The following is a 19,224-nucleotide window of genomic DNA, read 5'->3' as shown; positions in this document are numbered from 1 at the left end:
TAATAGTTTTGTGTTCCACTTTCAGTTGATTTAACTATCTGATCTTTTTGCAATATTTTTCAAGCATGTATGAGGAAAAAGCGAAGAATAATCCTTTGCTCTAAATAACCAAAACGTATAAAGCTTCTTTTACCACATATTAAACATTTTATTTTTTTTGCTTTGAATTTTATTATATTTTTTTATACAGCATGTTCTTATTAGTTATCTATTTTATACATATTAGTGTATATATGTCAATCCCAATCTCCCAATTCATCACACCACCCTCCTTCTGCCACTTTCCCCCCTCGGTGTCCATACATTTGTTCTCTACATCTGTGTCTCTATTTCTGCCCTGCAAACCAGTTCATCTGTACCATTTTTCTAGGTTCCACATATATGCGTTAATATATGGTATTTGTTTTTCTCTTTCTGACTTACTTCACTCTGTATGATAGTCTCTAGATCCATCCACATCTTTAAAAATGACCCAATTTCATTCCTTTTTATGGCTAATATTCCATTGTATATATGTACCACATCTTCTTTATCCATTTGTCTGTCGATGGGCATTTAGGTTGTTTCCATGACCTGGCTATTGTAAATAGTGCTGCAATGAACATTGAGGTGCATGTGTCTTTTTGAATTATGGTTTTCTCTGGGTATATGCCCAGTAGTGGGATTGCTGGATCATATGGTAGTTCTATTTTTAGTTTTTTAAGGAACCTCCACACTGTTCTCCATAGTGGCTCTATCAATCTACATTCCCACCAACAGTGCAAGAGGGTTCCCTTTTCTCCACACCCTCTCCAGCATTTGTTGTTTGTAGATTTTCTGATGATGCCCATTCTAACTGGTGTGAGGTGATACCTCATTGTAGTTCTGAGTTGCATTTCTCTAATAATTAGTGATGTTGAACATCTGTATGTCTTGGCCATCTTTATGTCTTCTTTGGAGGAATGTCTATTTAGGTTTTCTGCTCATTTTTGGATTATGTTGTTTGTTTTCTTAATCACATATTAAACTTTTTAATCTTTCTATTCATATGCCAGCAATACTCTATTTTATTTTTTTTTTAACATCTTTATTGGAGTATAATTGCTTTACAGTGGTGTGTTAGTTTCTGCTTTATAACAAAGTGAATCAGCTATACATATACATATATCCCCATATCTCCTCCCTCTGGCTTCTCCCTCCCACCCTCTCTATCCCATCCCTCCCTATCCCATCCCTCTAGGTGGTCACAAACCAATATTCTATTTTAATTGCTGTAATTTTGTAATACCTTTTATCACCTGGTAAGGCTAGCTGCCCATCCCACTGAAAAATTATTATTTTTGAAAATGTGTTCTTATATTGTCTCACCTGTTTGCTCTGTCAGATGACCATCACACACACACACAAAACTAACACCTCTGAAAATTCACCAGCAGCAACAGAATAGGAAAAGGGGTATAACTACAAGTTATAAACTTCAAAATGTGGCTATTGAGGAAAGAGACAAAACATTCTGACAGGTCAAAGCTCAGCTTCTGAGCCCACTGCAGCCCTCTACCCACCACAACCGAACCTAGAAAGAAGGAGATTGGACAAATTCCTGAGACCTCTCACTAATACTCCCCAGCCTGTGGTTAAACGGACTCAAGAGGTAAGTAAGCAGCTCAAAGAAACACTCCTCACAGTGTAGACCCCAACTTCAAGATCTCGCTAGAAACAGGAAGAGCCCCAGGGAACTATCAGGAATCCAGTGGTATCTCACCATGAGAACAGGAGGCATGGCCAACAAGGTGGATTAATTCCTGGTACCAGATTTGTAACATCATTTCAGGAGAGTAAAACCTAGGTTACAAAGGCTGCACACAGCTGCAGTGGAGGTCTGCTCCTACTCTTTCTGCCCTCAGTCTCAGAAGAGTGGATGGAAAGCAAATTTTAGCTCCACCCTCTAGCTTGGAGGTGAGACATGCAAGCATCAGGGATGGAAGAAGTCATGGAGAATTCACCATCAGTGTCTCAGAGAGAACTGAAGGTCTCAAAAGATCTGTCCATTGGGGCTTCCCTGGTGGCGCAGTGGTTGGGAGTCCGCCTGCTGATGCAGGGGACATGGGTTCGTGCCCCGGTCCGAGAGGATCCCATATGCCGCAGGGCGGCTGGGCCCGTGAGCCATGGCCGCTGAGCCTGCGCGTCCGGAGCCTGTGCTCCTCAATGGGAGAGGCCACAGCAGTGAGAGGCCCGCGTACCGCAAAAAAAAAAAAAAAAGACCTGTCCACGTTCAACACAAGCAAGCTAGAATCAGCCACGTACACTACAGAAAACAGAAAGAGAAACACAACATGCCAAAGAGAAGCTAAGAACCCAGTCTGGGAGAAAAAAATATACACCAAGCAAAAAAAAAATTTTTTAACTTCTAGTGAGTGCCTGTTCTATGGAAGATTGTGATAAGAGCATGAATAAAATAAGATAGATATCAAAGATAAGAGGTAAAGCAACGGAACTTCCAGGACGCTGTTAAGTGAGAAGGGCGAAACTAGGCATCCTTGTTTTGTAAACAATTTTGATGGGAATGCATTCTGTGTTCCACTATTTTATTATAATGCTGGACATTGTTTTGAATGTGTTATTATTTATCATGTTAAGGAAACAGCATTGTATTTCTAATCCATAAAATGTTGTAATAGCAAATGGTTGAACATCTACTCAACCTATTGCAGCTGGCATAAACAAGCTCTTTTGCAAGACCTTTCTTTTTTCTTGCATCACACTTACAAAGAACCTCAGTGCAGTCCTCAGAACTTGTCCACATAAATGATGAGTGAGACATTTCATCATATTTCCTTTTAACAACCAGACTTTCTGTCATTTAGCAAACTCAGTGACTCATTTTTCAAAGGCCAGATTTTCCACTGCTGTTATTTACAGGACTGCCACCATTAGGGCTACAGGTTGTACAAATACCCCATCACCCAAATGTCTTTGGGTTCACTCTTTCGACAAGCATAAGCTTTAGAGTCAGACAGCTCTGAGTATGAATCCTTGCTCTACAATTTACTAATTGTGGCTTTGGATCACAGCTTCACCAGTTTTCTTATCTGAAATTTGGGTCTAGGCTATTTAATGTACAGGGCGTTATAAGGATTAAATAAAAGAGTGTGTTTCAAGCAGGTACTTCAAATGATGACTTATATTATTGTTATTTTTTAAATTATTATGTGTTTGGCACGTAGTATATACTTAATAAATATTTACTGAATGAATGAATGATCTCTAGAAAGAATTCAAAGATGAAATAGGAAGTCTCTGCCCATAAGAAATTTCCAAGCTAGGAAATTAATTGCCAATAAAATAAATATAAATGAACTTGAGTTCTAGGTTTGATTTCATGGGGCCTGATGACTTAATTCTGTTACCCCATTACCAAATATTCTTCCTAACTAGACCTCAGCCTGGTACCTGGGCACAGTCATAGATTAACTCCTGATCCATTATACTCTTTGGATATAGATAGCAGAACTCAATTCAAGCTAGCATAAGTTAAAAGAGAAAATTATACAAAAATCCAGGAACTGCTGTCTCATGTGACCCATGGGCAAGTATACAACTGAATGTCAAGAAGGACTGGAACCAAAAAGTGGAAAACTTTTGAGAACAAGAGTTTCTCTCTCCCTCTATCTTTCTTTCTCTTTCAGTTTTGTTTCTCTCTGAGCCTGCTTTTTTTTCTGCACAGCTAGCCTTCTTCTATCTCTAGGCTGCAGGGCAGAAGGTGGCCACCCCCGAGTCTCAAATCTGCATATTTTGCATCCATCCTAATTCATATTCCTGGAGGAACTCTGGATGGCTCAGCTTAGATCAAGCATCTGCCTTGGTCCATTCAATGGCCTCTAGGAGAAAGGGATCAGACTGGACTAGAGGGCGGCCTGAAGGGTGTGGCCATAGGGTGGCTCCATCATGAAGGGAGAAATGGAAGAACACCCAGCAGGTGTCCACCACACTCAGTACAGACTGACGCTTGGCCTCTTTATAGCCCTAACTCTCACCACAAACTGAGCTGCCCGTTAAACCTTAATCCTGGGCTTCCCTGGTGGCGCAGTGGTTGAGAATCTGCCTGTCAATGTAGGGGACACGGGTTCGAGCCCTGGTCTGGGAAGATCCCACATGCCGCAGAGCAACTGGGCCCGTGAGCCACAACTACTGAGCCTGCGCGTCTGGAGCCTGTGCTCCGCAACAAGAGAGGCCGCGACAGTGAGAGGCCCGTGCACTGCTATGAAGAGGGGCCCCCACTCGCCGCAACTAGAGAAAGCCCTCGCACAGAAACAAAGACCCAACACAGCCAAAAATAAATAAATTTTAAAAACAAAACAAAACAAAAAAAACCCCTTAATCCTTGTCCCGGAATTCCACTTACACTGATCTTGTGAAGCACACATAGCAAATAAAGGGAAGTGGTCTCTGCATTTTCATTGCTTCACCTACTTTTGGGAAAATGTGGTTTTTACATAGTGAATTTCGTTCAAAATCATGTTTATTTGCTGTAAAATACCTGAGTGAAAACTGAGAAGGTCAAAGGAAAAAATCTAGTTCTTTCCAAATCTCACTAAAAACCTGTATATTTCCAAACATTCCTAAGTAAAGCACTAAATGAATAAAATTGCTGAATTTGAAGGTAAATATTTCTGCTTTGATGCCTGTGGTGGGGTCATGCTGACTGCTTTCATCACTGCACAGCATGGGATGTATTCTCATTGGTCGCTCCATGCACAGGAAGAATTAGAGGCTGGGGTTATAATCAAGACCATACTTAGCCCCAGCCTCCTTTGGTTAAGGAGTTTTTGGCACCCTCCACGTCCTTTCTTCAACAGTGGTCTGTCTCAAGATTGAACTTATTTTCTTTGACTTCCATCAACTTCAGCGTAATGTATATGCCTCCTTGGGCCTCCTGCTATCCCTCAATTCCTTCCCTTTATCCTTCTTCAGGACTATCATGGGACATCGGGTGCCTGGTACTAGCCAAACTAAACTAACTACAGGCTACCTTTCCCACTGATTACAACCAAAAACTCTAGACAAAATGCAAAAAACAAATACCTGAAGAGTCTAAACAGTAAATAACAGCAGGCAGATTGAGGGCTAAAGTCAAAACGTGAATAGCAACTCATAGCCTGGGTGAAATCACCTCTTGCTAACCAGACCAGGAATAGCAATTCCTGAATGACAGATGTGTAAGAGAAATCCCACTTTTTTTTCTAACATGTTTTCTTTTCTCTGTTCTCTCCCAGCTCTGCCCTGAGATCAGCTCCAAGCACTGGGCTGCATTGCCACAGAAGCAGCGGCAACACAAGCATCTAAAATTAACCCCCCGCAAAATCTCTCTCTCTGACCAGAGAAACCAGTGAAATGGACCACGCTGTTCAAATAGTGTGGGTGATCCCTGTTATTTTTTTTTCTTTCTTTTCTCTTGTTGCTTTATCCCCAAAGACAGCCCCAGTGCGAGAAAATAAAACTGAGAGAGAATGCTAGCTTCCTGGCATTAAGAATCAAGAAAAGGAGGGTCCCTGGGGGCTGGAGAATATAGGGACATGCCAGAGAGGAAAGAGCTGAGAAAGGACATCTTCTAATTCTGTTCGGGACCCTACGTAAGTCCCAGACTCAACTCCCAGTGTACACATGCAGAACAGACCCAAAGAAGCATAGCAAAGGCTTCAAGAATTAAACTACTAAAGTCCCAGACCAAACTCTGAGTGGTGCGTGTGACAGATAGACCCAATAGCACAGCAAAGTCTTGAAAACTGAGTTAACATTGGAATTACCACCCTTAGAAGGTGAGACACAACTTGTAGTCTGAACTTAAGCCAACCCCTGTTCCAGAGAGCTTAGAGTGTGTGTGACACTGTGTCCAGTGCTGTAAGGATCCCACCCGAGCCAGATGTGGGACTGTGAGCATGGCCAGACATTAGCTATTTGTGGAAATTTTAGAAAAAATCAATAGCAATTTTCCAGCAATGCCTCTCTGAGAAACCTGAGAAAATTCAAACATAACATTAAAAGTTTGTTGTGGACAGTTGTTGTTTTTGCATTCATCATCCATTCTCCCACTCTGGTAACTGTGTCCAGATTTTGCTTTAATGAAAATACCCCTTCTCTAGCTTAGCCATAATCAATTAAGTCAATAAATATATTCCATCCTCCTGACTCCAGTGATTGGTCAGAGACGAACACACAGTCCAGCCAGAGCCAATGACATGCAAGTAAATCTCATTCATCATTCACAAAATAGAGTCCTTATTAACACAAAGTTTACCCCTTCATCCCTCTCTAAATCCCACATATTTCTCCAAAAATGAAAACAAAAGCCACATGACACAGGTGTTTCTACTTTTAATGCTGAACAACAGTATCTTTGCTTGTAGAAAATAATGATATACAAACATTTTAAAAACCAAAGCTTTATAGGCAGAAATAATAATCACCTAAGGGATAGCCATACACATATAAAAGAAAATCATTCAGAATTTAAAACTGGAAGCAAAAAACTAAGTTTTCTGTTTCTACATTTATACAGAATGGTATTAGCTCTGCTTTGGCTAAAATCTTTGAAGAGCATCTCTCAAGCTATTGTCTCCTGAGAGGATGTTTACCACCATCAATCATCTGTAATCTACCCCCACTTTTTTTGAGGAATATTTGACAATTAAAGATGTGTATATTTAAGGTGTACAATTTGATGATTTGATATAGTTATATGTTGTGAAATATTCACCACAATCAAGCTAATTAACGTATCTATCACCTCAGACAGTTATCTGTTCTTTTTTCCTTTTCTTTCTTTCTTTATACTTCTTAAAGAACACGAGTAGATTCAGGAAGCCCAGGTCTTCCCAGACCCTGTTGGTGCTCAAAGAAAGAATAGTTTCCAAATTCCTTCATGGGTTTTGCATTGAAGGCTCAAGCTACTTCCTTGAGGGAAAATTCTTTGAGTGTTCTAGAAAGCACAGTCATCCCAAACCTCGGTGGAAAAGATTCAAGCTGTCCAGTGGAACAAAGATTGGGTGTTTAAAATCAAGGAGTTCCTAAAATGAAACTGTTTTCTTAGATAGGTATTAGTTATATGGAGAGACTGAAATGGAGTTAACTCTGGGTAGATTTGAGGTTCTAGTGCTTGCTCTTCATGAGGCATTTATCAAGGACCTACAAGGGGACTTGGGATGAAGGAAGCACAGTCCTTTCTAGGCAGTTGTCCCTTGCCTGTGGGAGGATGTTTCACAGACCTAGGACTCTTATCCAGGGTAACATGTAGAGCGGCACAGGTGTGAGGAAGGCTTGCAGGAAAGAGACATCACATCAGAGAAGCTTCCTGACCAGGTGGACTTGAGAAACAGGGAAGATGTCAACATATGGAGATGGAGTCGACTTGCTGGGCCAGAGAGAAGAGCATGAGGAAAGACACAGAGAAGAGGAAGTACAGAGTAGTGCAGGAGCCGCTGAGTAGTCCAGTTGGAAAGGGACGTAGTCATAGAACCACCTTCTCCGAGGGAGCGCTACTGGGGAAAGGTTTAATGCATGGTGAAGGCCAGTCCAAAGGCCTTCAGGCAAGCTGGGTGAGAGACCCCTACCAATACCCTCCAAAAGGCCATACACTCCTTAAAACGGCCCTGGGTTGGATCTCTAACTCTGCCGCTAAATGCCTGTGTGACTTTAGGCATTCACTTAACTCTCTCATCCTCAGGACCCCAAGTGTAAAAAGAGGAGAATAGTATCTTTCCTGTGTACTTCACAGGATTGGCATGAACATAAGGAAAAACAGTGGGCACAGAGGAGCACTGTCAAATACTTTCTTGTAGTTGGTTATCTTGTCATGTTTTGAAACTCCCCAGTAGATGTTACCATCCTTCTAGTATTACCACTACATGATAGATTTTTGAGGCCAAGGGATGTGTCTTCTTCAGGACTGTCTGGGAACACAGTATATGATTTTTTGAAAAGGCACTCGATGAATGAATGAATGAATAATGTTCAGAGTCCTCCAACTAGTTAATAAAATCAGTCTCCTAACTACACTGAAGACCTGTGGACTGTTCTTTGACTCCAGGCTGCTTGGCCCAGTTGAGGCTCTGAGTTAGTGGTGCTCATTCAATGTCATGGTAGAGAAGGAAGCCTGTGAAGGTGGAGTCATGGACATTATCTGCATAGACCCCATTGTTCTCTCCATCCCCATACACCTGGAGCCAGACCTGGTCACCCTTCTCCAGATAGAGGAGCACAGAGCCAGAGGCCTGGTCCACGTTCTTGTCCTGGAACTGGTCATAGGTGAAGAGCACGGCCTTGTCCTTCTTGTAGAGGCTGACCTTCACATCCTTCAAGTAAACTGTGATGTGGTAGGAGAAGTAGTACAGCCCGGGAATGTTGCAGTAGAATTTGCCAGTGGTGCCATCATAGTGGTTTTGCTGATTGTAGAAGATCTTGGTAAAGCGAATGGGAATGTTGGGAATGGTGACCCGGGTCTCCAGTCCCACACTGAATGCTGAGCGGTATACATAGGCACTTTCTCCAGGTTCTCCTTTTCTGCCTGGGATTCCTGGAAAGCCTCGGGGACCTTCAACCCCAGTCACTCCAGTTTCACCAGTGTCACCCTTAGGACCAGCAAAACCTAGAGAACGAGAAGACCTTAGTGACCACAAAAACAGAACTCCTGTTTAGGTTGGTTCCAGCCTAAATCACTGTCCCTGTGGCCCCCTACCTACAAACTGCTTGAGCAAGGAACCAATGAGAGCTCCCAAAGGGGACAGCTGTCACTTCCCCCTCCACATCCCCTGCCCCACAGCCGGCTCCCATAAATTCATCTCCAACCTTATCTCCTATACATCTCCATCACCGATGCTCCACCCTGCCAACACTTTATGTGCCAGCTCAACCAACTACACATCTGCTTTTCTCTGCCCTCCGTCTAGGCTGCCCTCCTTCCTTTATTCTGTCCACACATCCTTCAAGGCCTCGCTCAAGCCCCACCTCCTCCTGAAAGCCTTCATTGTTAACCCAGGTCTGCACTGAGGGCATTTTCTCTCTATTCCACTGTTTAGGCACTTGTCCACATTCCCTTCAGCATATTTGGAGTAGACTCTCTTGTAGTAACCTCTAACAGTCCTGTGCACCAGAGCAAGAGCTCTCCAAGAGAAGGACTGTGGCCTGCAGGAGGTACCAGGAAGTACGGTTGAATGCCACTGGATGGAACGGGAATTAAGGGAAAATTAAGGGAAACAGGAATATGAGCAGACTGGGAATAGGGATGGATGAGGGCGGGGATGGAAAGAGGATGCGGAAGGTGGTGTGGGTAGAGCACAGTCAAGGGTACTTAGTTTTAAAGGTACCACGTGTGTTTACCTTTGAAAGGCCAATCCAAAATCCACTTCATGTTGCTTATAGGTCACATTAAAAAGCTTTGTTTCTTCCCTGTGTGTAGACCTTAAGTTAATAACTATTGCCCTCCTATAGTGCTAGAAGCCCTCTTCTACCCAGGAGAAGTCTGTGACAGAGGAGACTAAAGACCTTATTCTTACCTGGATCTCCTTTCTCACCCTTCTCGCCAGGGGTGCCATCTCTGCCATCACGGCCTGGAGTCCCGTTGTGGCCAGGATGCCCCGGGATGCCTGCCATCCAACCTGCGCAGGCCCCCTTGGGGATGGGAAGGACTTCAGGTGCTTCAATGTTTTCCTGGCCATGACTGGGCAGGGCTAGTAGCAGTAGTAGAACAGCTCCCAGCAGCAGCATCCTGAGTCCTGGAACCCAGACCTGTGCTGTCAGACACAGAAGAGTGGACCCCACATGGCTCACCCAGTCAGGACCCAAGCAGGACTCTGGCCAGTTCCGCAGAGTCTGCCTCTGAGACCTGCTCTCTCAGTACTCACCTCTTCCAGGGAGACTCTTCTGACTCTTTCAGCCCACCTTGATTTCTCTCTGCCCTGAAATTTGCAGTATTTAGCATTATTCTTTGTGTGTGGGATCTCCTTTCTTCCACCATCGGTGATGGTGAGACAACACTCCTCCAATTCCTCATATCTGAGCACAGTACGAGGCACAGGGAAGGCTCCAAGAGTCAACTTGTCATGAGCCTATCCCTTGAATCGTCCAAGAATGATGATTCAGATCATCCCATTCAACTCTAACCAACTTCCCTCTCTCCGGCTCCTTCTTTTCCTTCTCTACTTCCCTTTTCCTCATTTTCTATGTCTGTTCCTCCTCCTTTCTTTCCCATTCTCTTTCTTCCTCTCCCCATTCCCTGGGCCACATGTTAGACCATTTGGTATATTATGTACGTGCTGCTCACAAACGCACATATACACATGTACACCCATACACACACTTGCACAATGTACACGCGCACAGCCTTAGTCAGACAACCAGCGACACGCTGCCCCATGAGAATATCCACTGACCGCTGCCTGGGCCACACTTAGTTGCACCTCGTCACCTGCCTGATCCCCACGCAGCCTTCAGGACACAGTGGGCTGTCCTCTCTTTTAGGAAGTCTTCCCAGTCCTCCTTCCCCAGTCTGGTCTGCTGTTCCTCCTCTGTGCTCCCCCAGTGCCCTCGCTTATCTCTAGCATGGCACATCTTGCACCATACTATAATTCCTGACTTGCTTACCCATTTCAGCCATTAAACTACAAGCACCATGGGGCAAAGTCTAACCCACTACCAGCACAGAGTAGGGACTAAATAAATAGTTCTGTAGAAAAAAAAAAAAATAGAGCAAGAGAGCCAGAGAGAAGGGAAGGAGGAAGGAAAAGCAAAAGGAAGGGGGAACGAGGGAAAGAGGATGGAGTACGTTTAGAACATATATTTTGGGTACCCTAGCAAAAAGCTCAAGGGGCACAGATGGCCTAGGGACTCCCTGTCTCAGAACTGGCCCTCCATATCCCCTCCCGGAAGACAGTCATTTACATGTACAGGGACTCTGGTCCCCATCCATCCCTGCCTCTGTTATTAGGTGATCTTAGCCCCTCACCTCTGATTGCCAGGGTGTTAGTCTCCCCATCCCTCTCTCACTAGGGAGTGGAGAGAAAGCACCACAGAGGGGAACAGGGCCTAGGATCCTGGATCACAGGCATCACTAAGACCCTCTGTGGAGTTTGAAAGGTAGCTAATCCCAAGAACTTGATTCTAAATAAAACATGGTCCATATGTATTTTTTTACCCTAAACACTCAATATTTTTCATCAGTTTGCTTGTCCCATAGATTTCACAAAGCCTCCAGAATTGAGTTTGGCTTCAGGAGATGTTTCCTCTGTGAAGGATGGAGAAAAGACCCTGATGAGAAATCTTACCCCAAAGACATGAATGGTGTCTGGAATCCCACCCCTATGGCCCATTGCCTGGGGCTCTGTAATGCCCCCTCCATGTGATACAACCCAATCATCTTTCATATGTATATGTGAAACATCATATATATATGATAAGTTTATATATGTTATATATAAACATATATATATGTTTACTGTATATATATATATATATATATATATATATATGCTCATCTTTCATACACACACACGTGTGTGTTCATTAAAAATAGTAAGAGAGGGAATTCCCTGGCAGTCCAGTGGTTAACGGACTCTGAGCTTCCACTGCAGGGGGCACGGGTTCAATCCCTGGTTGCGGAATCCCACAAGCCATGAGGCACAGCCAAGAAAGCAAAATAGTAAGATAAATACTTTGAAAACTACAGAAAACAAAACAATCCCCACTCCCAAGAATCCGTTTATTTTTAAACATGGTGGAAATAATACTTTACATAGAAATTTTATTCCCCAATTTTTGCCTTTCAATTTTCTAATTTTTATAATCGTCATTTTAAACGTGTGTGTGCGCTAGTCCATCAAGTGGATATAGCCAAGATATATGTCAACGTTCCCATTTTACTGAACTTTGAACATATTTTCATTTTAAAACATTTTAAATCTGTAACAAACACCCTTAGGCACATAGTTTATCCTCAAATTATTGTTCTGCTATGACATATTCCCAGAAGTAAAATTTCTGGACCAAAAGGTATGAACATTTTTAAGGCTTATGATGGATATTCCCAAATTACAGTTTGTCATGCTGTTCCCCGGTAATACGTCAGTGTGTACATAAAGAGCCTGTCTTAGCTACCCTCGCCAGCTTTGGATATAATGATTACAAACATTTTTGTTGTTCTTAGTTTAGTGAGCATTATGATCATTAGTGAGCTGTACATTTTATTAAAGGCCTATTTCCTAATTTAATTTCCTCATTTTTGATATCTCTGTTAAGTGTTCTTTATCAGTTAATTTATTAGGGACACAATGTGCTTTTTGAATTAATTTGTGTGAGTTCTTTATGCCAACACTTTGTCATATGTGCTATGACTATTAACTCTAGTGTAAAGATTATTCTTTTGTCTTGCTTGTCCTGAGTTTTAGGTGACAGAAGTTTTAGTTTTTATATAGCCAACTCTGTTGGGTTTTTTTTTTTTTTGCTTCTAAGTGTTAAACGGTCCTTCTCCATACTAGAGCTTGGTGAGTACTTTATTTTCTTCTATTGTTTGGTGTATTTTAAATTTTACTCTTTAATCCATCTCTGATATTTTGTGTTGGTGTAAACTGTGATCTAAGATACTCAAATGATTTCTTCCTATTTGAAAACTGTTTAAAAGACATTTAATTAAATTAACCTTTTTTATCTCTGTTGGTCTGATGCATCATTTATCAAATATCAAGTTCTAATATCATCTTAAGTAGAGTGAGAATTGAGAATGAGACCAGCAGACAGAGAGGAGGAGAGACAGGCAAGACAACTGAGACAGGTGCCGATAGCGATAGATGCTGCTCCCTGGTGGTCATGAGTCCCTAGTCAAGGTTTTCTTTTACCATTAACATGTACCTTTGTCCCCCTCTACTGGAATTGGAGGTCTCAAGGAGTGTTCTCAATAACAGCCGGAAATAAAATGAAAATGAGAGATAGTTTAAGCTTGGCCTTTCCCAAGATGAGAAGAAAGAGGGGAGTTAGACGAGAAGCCAAGGAGAAAAGACCAGCCAAGCCCCTTTTGTGTTTAAGGAGAATACTTGTTCTGAGGTTTTTAAGACTATATGTCATCCAAACTTCCCACAATTTGTCATCTCCATCCTTTTCCTCTATGGGGTTAGCAGTAAAACTCCTAAGAAGACCACCGAGAGGCTCTGTGCCTGCTTTTACCAGAAATGAGGAGGGCTATGCTCTTTTCCACAGAGAAACAGAAGGAGAGAATCCAGAATAAAGAACCAGGGAAGGCAGCTACAGAGGGCCCCAAAGAAGAAGGGTGACTGGGGGCTTCCTCCAAACCATTAGAAGGAGTGAAAAGTCAGGTCTCTAGAGTTCTCTGGTTCCTCCTCCTCTTTTAAAAATAAAAATTCTATTTTCCTGGGCTTCCCTGGTGGCTCAGTGGTCAAGAGTCTGCCTGCCAGTGCAGGGGACATGGGTTCGAGCCCTGGTCCGGGAAGATACCACATGCCGCGGAGCAATTAAGCCCATGCACCACAACTACAGAGCCTGCGCTCTGGAGCCTGTGCTCCGCAACAAGAGAAGCCACCACAACAAGAAGCCCATGCACCACAACGAAGAGTAGCCCCCGCTGGCCCCAACTAGAGATAGCCCGTGCGCAGCAATGAAGACCCAACACAGCCAAAAATAAATAAAATAAAATAAAAAATAAATAAATTTGAAAAGAAAAGATTCTGTTTTCCCAGCCCAAGGGAAGGCATTCTGTACTCAACACTACAGTGTTATGGACAGATCTCTCCATTCAGAGGGGCAACCAATCTGGGTCCCGTGACAGTAACATGGGGTGACAGTAATGGAAGGAGGGATTGGGGGCAGATGGGCACACCATCCTAGGATGTTTCTGATGCTAAGAAGCGATTCTGATTGAAGAAGGTTGTCGTCTAACCAAGTTCTGGATGGAAAAATTAGCAATTGATAATAATTGAAGGTCAGAGCAGAGATGCCGAAATTTCAAACAATTTATTCCAAAGTTATATGTGCTCTCTGTTTAGATATAGCAATTTTTACATGTTGATTTTGAAAGACCTCTCTTTCTAAAGGCGAAAACATTATTAAATAAAACTGTAATCTAGAACTATATTCTAAGATTCAATCGTGCCTATAAAGAAACCATTTACATGGGTCATGAAGCTAATCCCAAGTACCACCTATAATTCCTTGTCTTTGTAGAATGCCTTTTGTAAAGTCCTCACCTCACTTAATATCCCACCTCATTCTCAAAATTTTGAGGGACAGGTTGAGGTAGAATACAGAGCACAGGTTCTATGACCTCAGTGGTTGGGTGAAAATAATTTGTTCTTCCTCGTAACATGTTTCAGTAATATGTTTGTTGGAGGATTAAAAGGCACAATCCACGTAAAATACTTAGAACAGTGCCAGGCATGTGTCAGCGCTCAATAAATGTCATCTATTGTATGAATGTACCCATTCTAGAGATGAGAAAAGTGGGTTTCAGGGCGGTTAAGTGACTCGTCCAAGATCCCAGAGCTAAATGTAGAGGAGCTGGAAATCAAATTCTGGTTTTCTGAAACCCAGCAATGGACCCTTAGGCATATCCCCAAAAAGGAAAGCAGCATCAAGGTCACACATCTGCCTTTTAATATTCCACTCCATAGGATGGGGGATAGAAGAGAAAATAATGTGAAGAAACCTCCAGACTCTGATGCAGTGACCTGGCTTCTAGTATGGGCTCCACCAGTGACTTACTGGGTGACTTACCTGTCCCCACCCACTTTCCAGACCTCATGCTCTTTGCAGGAAAAGGTGATTATTTCTTTTTATTAACTCTTTTTTTTTTTTTTTTTTTTTTGGCGGCACCATGTGCAGCTTGTGGGATCTTAGCTCCCGGACCAGGGATCGAACCCATCCATGCCCCCTTGCAGTGGAAGCACAGAGTCCTAACCACTGGACCACTGGGGAATTCCCCAAATGTGATTATTAATGAATTTATTCTTAGTTTATTTCATAATATTGTTGTGAGAACCAGTAGACTAAAATTATGAAGAAGTATTTTAAAAACTTATAAAGAGTTCCACACATACAAGTGAAGAGAAGCAAGCAAATATTTATGGATGACTTGCTGTGGATCCCCACTGTACACTCACCACCCCTTTAATCTCATTTAACCTCCACAGCTCCTGGGGGTTAGGACTCAGGTCCCACACGAGAAATCCGAGGACCAAAGAGGTTTAGTAATTTCTGCTCAAGGATCACAAGTAAAAGAGTGCAGAGGTGAAATTTGAAATCCAAAACCTGAGTTCTTTCTACCGTACTAACTTTCGTGGTGCACTGTGTACAGGCATGGCTCTCCTTGCTTTCAAAATAATGCAAGGGGATGACCATGATGATCTCTGGATCCTAAAGGGCCATATTACAATCTCTCATTTTCACTTGTTAAGTGTATGAGAAATTCCACTTTGACCTGCTGGAATTAAAGTAACAACAGCAGAATCTTGTGAAATGCAAGGATGGGGTCTCCTCTGGGACAGGCAGGAGACAGAGTGGGATGGGGGAAAGAGGTCACCAGACCCAGTGCCAATTCCTCCATCAGGAAAGGACATTAAAGCATAGATCACAGAGTCCCAGAGAGCTGAAAGGTACCCCAGAAATCATCTCACCCCTGCCCTGCTTTTACAAATGGGAGGCTAAGGGGGAGGAAAGGGATGCATTGATCGCAACCTCATAGAAACCAGCTCTCACACTAGGAACTTTTACACATTACTTATGCTATTTGTTATTTATTTTAATCTTTACAAAAACTCCATGAAGCAAGGAAAATAACCCCCACTGTAGAGATGGGGAAACTGAGAGATTAAGGAGAACATCAGTGAGAGTTTCCCATCACATTACACTGCCTCGAAAAAGGCTTCTCAGGCTCAGCTTCATAATCTGCTAAATGAGATCACGAGGAACATGAGAACACTTTGAAATTGGTAAGGGTCCTTTGCAGTATAAATTGCATAAGGCAGTTTCAGACTGTATTTTGTTTAATCCTCCTCATAGCCCTGCTTTTGACTCCACTCTCTAGAAGAATCTGAGACTCAAAGAGACCAAGATGCTGGCTTAAGATCATGCAACTCTTGGGTTGAATTAAATGAAATTGCCCTTTTTAAAGGTCGGAAATGGTAGAATATTGGCAATTTCACATGGTGCAACCTAATGATGAATGGCAGAACCAGGAATCAGCTAGGCTCTGCCTGGCTCCCAGGAGGGTGACATGAAAGCTTCTATTCAGCATCCTTGTGCCCAACACACACACACACACACACACACACACACACACACACACACACACACACACACACATTTTTGGCATCAGTCTCTCTCCACTTGAAGGAGTTCCTCACTGAAAGCTTCTAGTCTCCAAAGCTTCTACCTCCTGTCCTCAGCAAAGTGTCTGGGGCCACAGGTCCCCAGCTTGACAAGGAGTAGGACGGAAGTCTGTCCCCACAGCCACCTTTGAAAGGACAAGAAGCAAGTCCTGTGGCCCTCTTTACAACTCCTCAAGAATGGAAGGAGGGAGGCAACAAGGACAGACAATTAAGCTGCAGGCTCCCTTTCCACTGCTCAGCTTCAGGGACAAAGCTGACACCCTCACGCTCTTTTGGACACATTCTGTCAGCATCAAGGCCTCCCTGTTTCCAACCTTGTCAGGAGGAGGTGGCCTTACCCCCAATGGCAGGAGTCACCAGGAGTGAGGTAGCTGCACCCCTCATAAGGCTTGATCTGAAAACCAGAACCTCCCCAGACCAGGGACCCACATCCTCAGACAAGGGCTGGCCTGATCTCTAAAATCCCTCCCACGCAGGTCTCTGCATCAATGGCCAGAAACAACCAGAAGGCCGCACGTGCAGTGCTCACTGGGGCAAGCAGGATTGGGCTTGACAAAGACCAAGTAGATCCAGTTGTTTCTGTCAGAAGATGTCTGCTAAAAATAAGATTTTTCATAAGCTGCCAGCCTATGCCAGGCCCCTTGCTCACTTTACCTCATTTGCACTTCTCAATCATCCTGTGAGATATCCCCACAGCGGGGTAGATATTCCCATATTTACAGATACCCCCAAATCTACACATACTAACCATGCCTCACCCATCTTTGTACCTCACGGACACTACCGAGTGTCTGGCCCGTGGAATCTGCTCAATAAGTATTGCTGAGTAGAATCCAGCGTTGGAGTTGGATTCCAAACTCAGGCTGAGATCGGAGCTCAGGCTTTCCCCAGGCTGCCTCTTCATGTGCTTCTTTCTCCGCCCTACCTGGTCAAGCTAAGTGATTTGTCCCCTTCTCCTCTTATCTAATTGGACTTTATCACTGGACCATCGCTCCAACTTCACTGACCCCAACCTTCTCTTTGATTAGGCATCTTACCACAGAGTGAACTGGGCAAAATTCAGGATGGTCCCAGGCATTTTGACCAGAAGGAACAGTCCCTTTTCTCTTGGAGCCGTGGGAGAATCGAGAAAGAATCCCAAGGCCTGTCTGCATCCGTCAGTGCTACCCTGGCCGGGGTTTTGCCTGTATCCCTCCCTACCCTGCTAACAGGACAGTGTGGGCACACCCCAGTCAGGGGCTCCACGGCAGGGCAGCCACTTCCCCTCCAGCCTAGAACTTGAATCAGTTGTCCTTACCCTCAGGTGTGGAATCAGAGCCACAGACTTCAGTCAGGATGGAAGTGAGGAGGAGATGGCCCAGTCTCAGCAGCCTGGTACTCATGGGGGAAGGTGGTCCCCACCTCACAGCTGTCCTTTCCTATTGGCCAGCATGGCGAGGACCAGAGACCAATGGGCAGGCATGTGCCCCTGGCAAATACCTCAGGTCCACCCTGGGGAACCTGGTGCAACCAGCTTGGGCTTGGGAAGCCAAGTGGAGCTTCAGTCACCACAGTCTTGTCTCCAGACTTTGGCTCTTATTTTTGCCTCTTACAACGGCGACGGGGCCAAGGGTCAAGACCAGAAGCAGGAAAACAAGATATTTCCTTATGTAAAATGAATTGCCCTGTGGTCCAGGAGACCTCCATCTTCCTGGAGATTTGCCCTAATAAATCCAGGGCACCAATAACAACCATCACCTCCTGCTCACAATGCATGCTAGGGAACTACAGTATAACAAGGAATATAACACATCCTCTGTTCTCTGGCCTGAACCCCAGATTGGGGAAAGACTTTGCAGGCCAATTTTGAGAACTGAGGTGAGGGGACGTTTCTGGGCTGGTGTAGGGCAGATTAAGACCGTTAAAGGCCCTGAATCCCAAATGATTTTGAAGTCCCCATCTGTATGTGATTCAAATTCAGTATATCAGAAAACATATTAACTAGGAGAGAATACCATCTTTCAAGAATTTTGTGGTTTCAAAATTCTGGATAAGTTTTTGAAAACTAACTTTTTATGCATGTGTGAGTCCCCATTTTGCCAGCACCTTAAATGTGTGCCTGTTCCACCTACTGGTGAACACTGCTCTGGGCTAGGAGTGGCCTGGAGTGGCTGTAACCCACAGAGGTGTTCCTAGAAGGCTTAGGCTAAAAGTGGCAATGCTCATCACCTTGGACTCTTGCTTGGCAAACCCACGTTTTTTTTTTTTTTTTTTTTTTTTTTTTTTTGCGGTACACGGGCCTCTCACTGCTGTGGCCTCTCCCGTTGCGGAGCACAGGCTCCAGACGCGCAGGCTCAGCGGCCATAGCTCACGGGCCCAGCCGCTCCGCGGCATGTGGGATCTTCCCGGACCGGGGCACGAACCCGTGTCCCCTGCATCGGCAGGCGGACCCTCAACCACTGCGCCACCAGGGAAGCCCCACGTTTTGTTTTTGAAGTGCAGGATCGGAGCCAGTTCCTGCCAGCCACAGATTCTGATGCATTAAATCATGACCCCAGCAAGGGCTCAGGATCCCAGCAATAACTTCTGCAAGACATACAGAAACAGAATGTTCTCAGGCAGAGCCTGGGCAAGTATCTACCTGGCCCTAAATACCACCTCTCCTGGCCACAAAAAGCCTAAAAGCCCACCAGCAAAGTAAAGTAAAAATCTGATCTAAGGTTTAACCTCTTACTAATATGCAACTATTTCTAGAGAAGTTACTTTAGGCCTTTGAGATTGGAGTCATGAGTCTCTTCCCAAGGGCCCACTGACTTAGGTAAGGGGCTTATGAAAATGAGGTTCTGGTTTACTAGATAGGTTGGACCGAGGAGAAAACACACAG

At 43.9% G+C, this 19,224-nt stretch overlaps 1 protein-coding gene across 1 annotated transcript; it reads right to left on the bottom strand.

Moving 5' to 3' along the window:
- Positions 1–7,668: 7,668 nt before the first annotated feature.
- Positions 7,669–17,711, bottom strand: ADIPOQ (adiponectin, C1Q and collagen domain containing). The gene is made up of 3 exons (XM_065876074.1): positions 17,659–17,711; positions 9,528–9,746; positions 7,669–8,620 (listed from the first exon to the last, which is right to left on the bottom strand). Exons 2-3 carry the CDS (start codon positions 9,736–9,738, stop codon positions 8,100–8,102), a joined length of 732 nt encoding a protein of 243 aa, XP_065732146.1. The 5' UTR covers positions 9,739–9,746; positions 17,659–17,711; the 3' UTR covers positions 7,669–8,099.
- Positions 17,712–19,224: the final 1,513 nt, after the last annotated feature.

The sequence above is a fragment of the Phocoena phocoena genome, chromosome 4 (assembly GCF_963924675.1).
Source record: "Phocoena phocoena chromosome 4, mPhoPho1.1, whole genome shotgun sequence".
Classification (NCBI taxonomy): Eukaryota; Metazoa; Chordata; class Mammalia; order Artiodactyla; family Phocoenidae; genus Phocoena; species Phocoena phocoena.
This window is presented reverse-complemented; position numbering and strand designations above follow the sequence as displayed.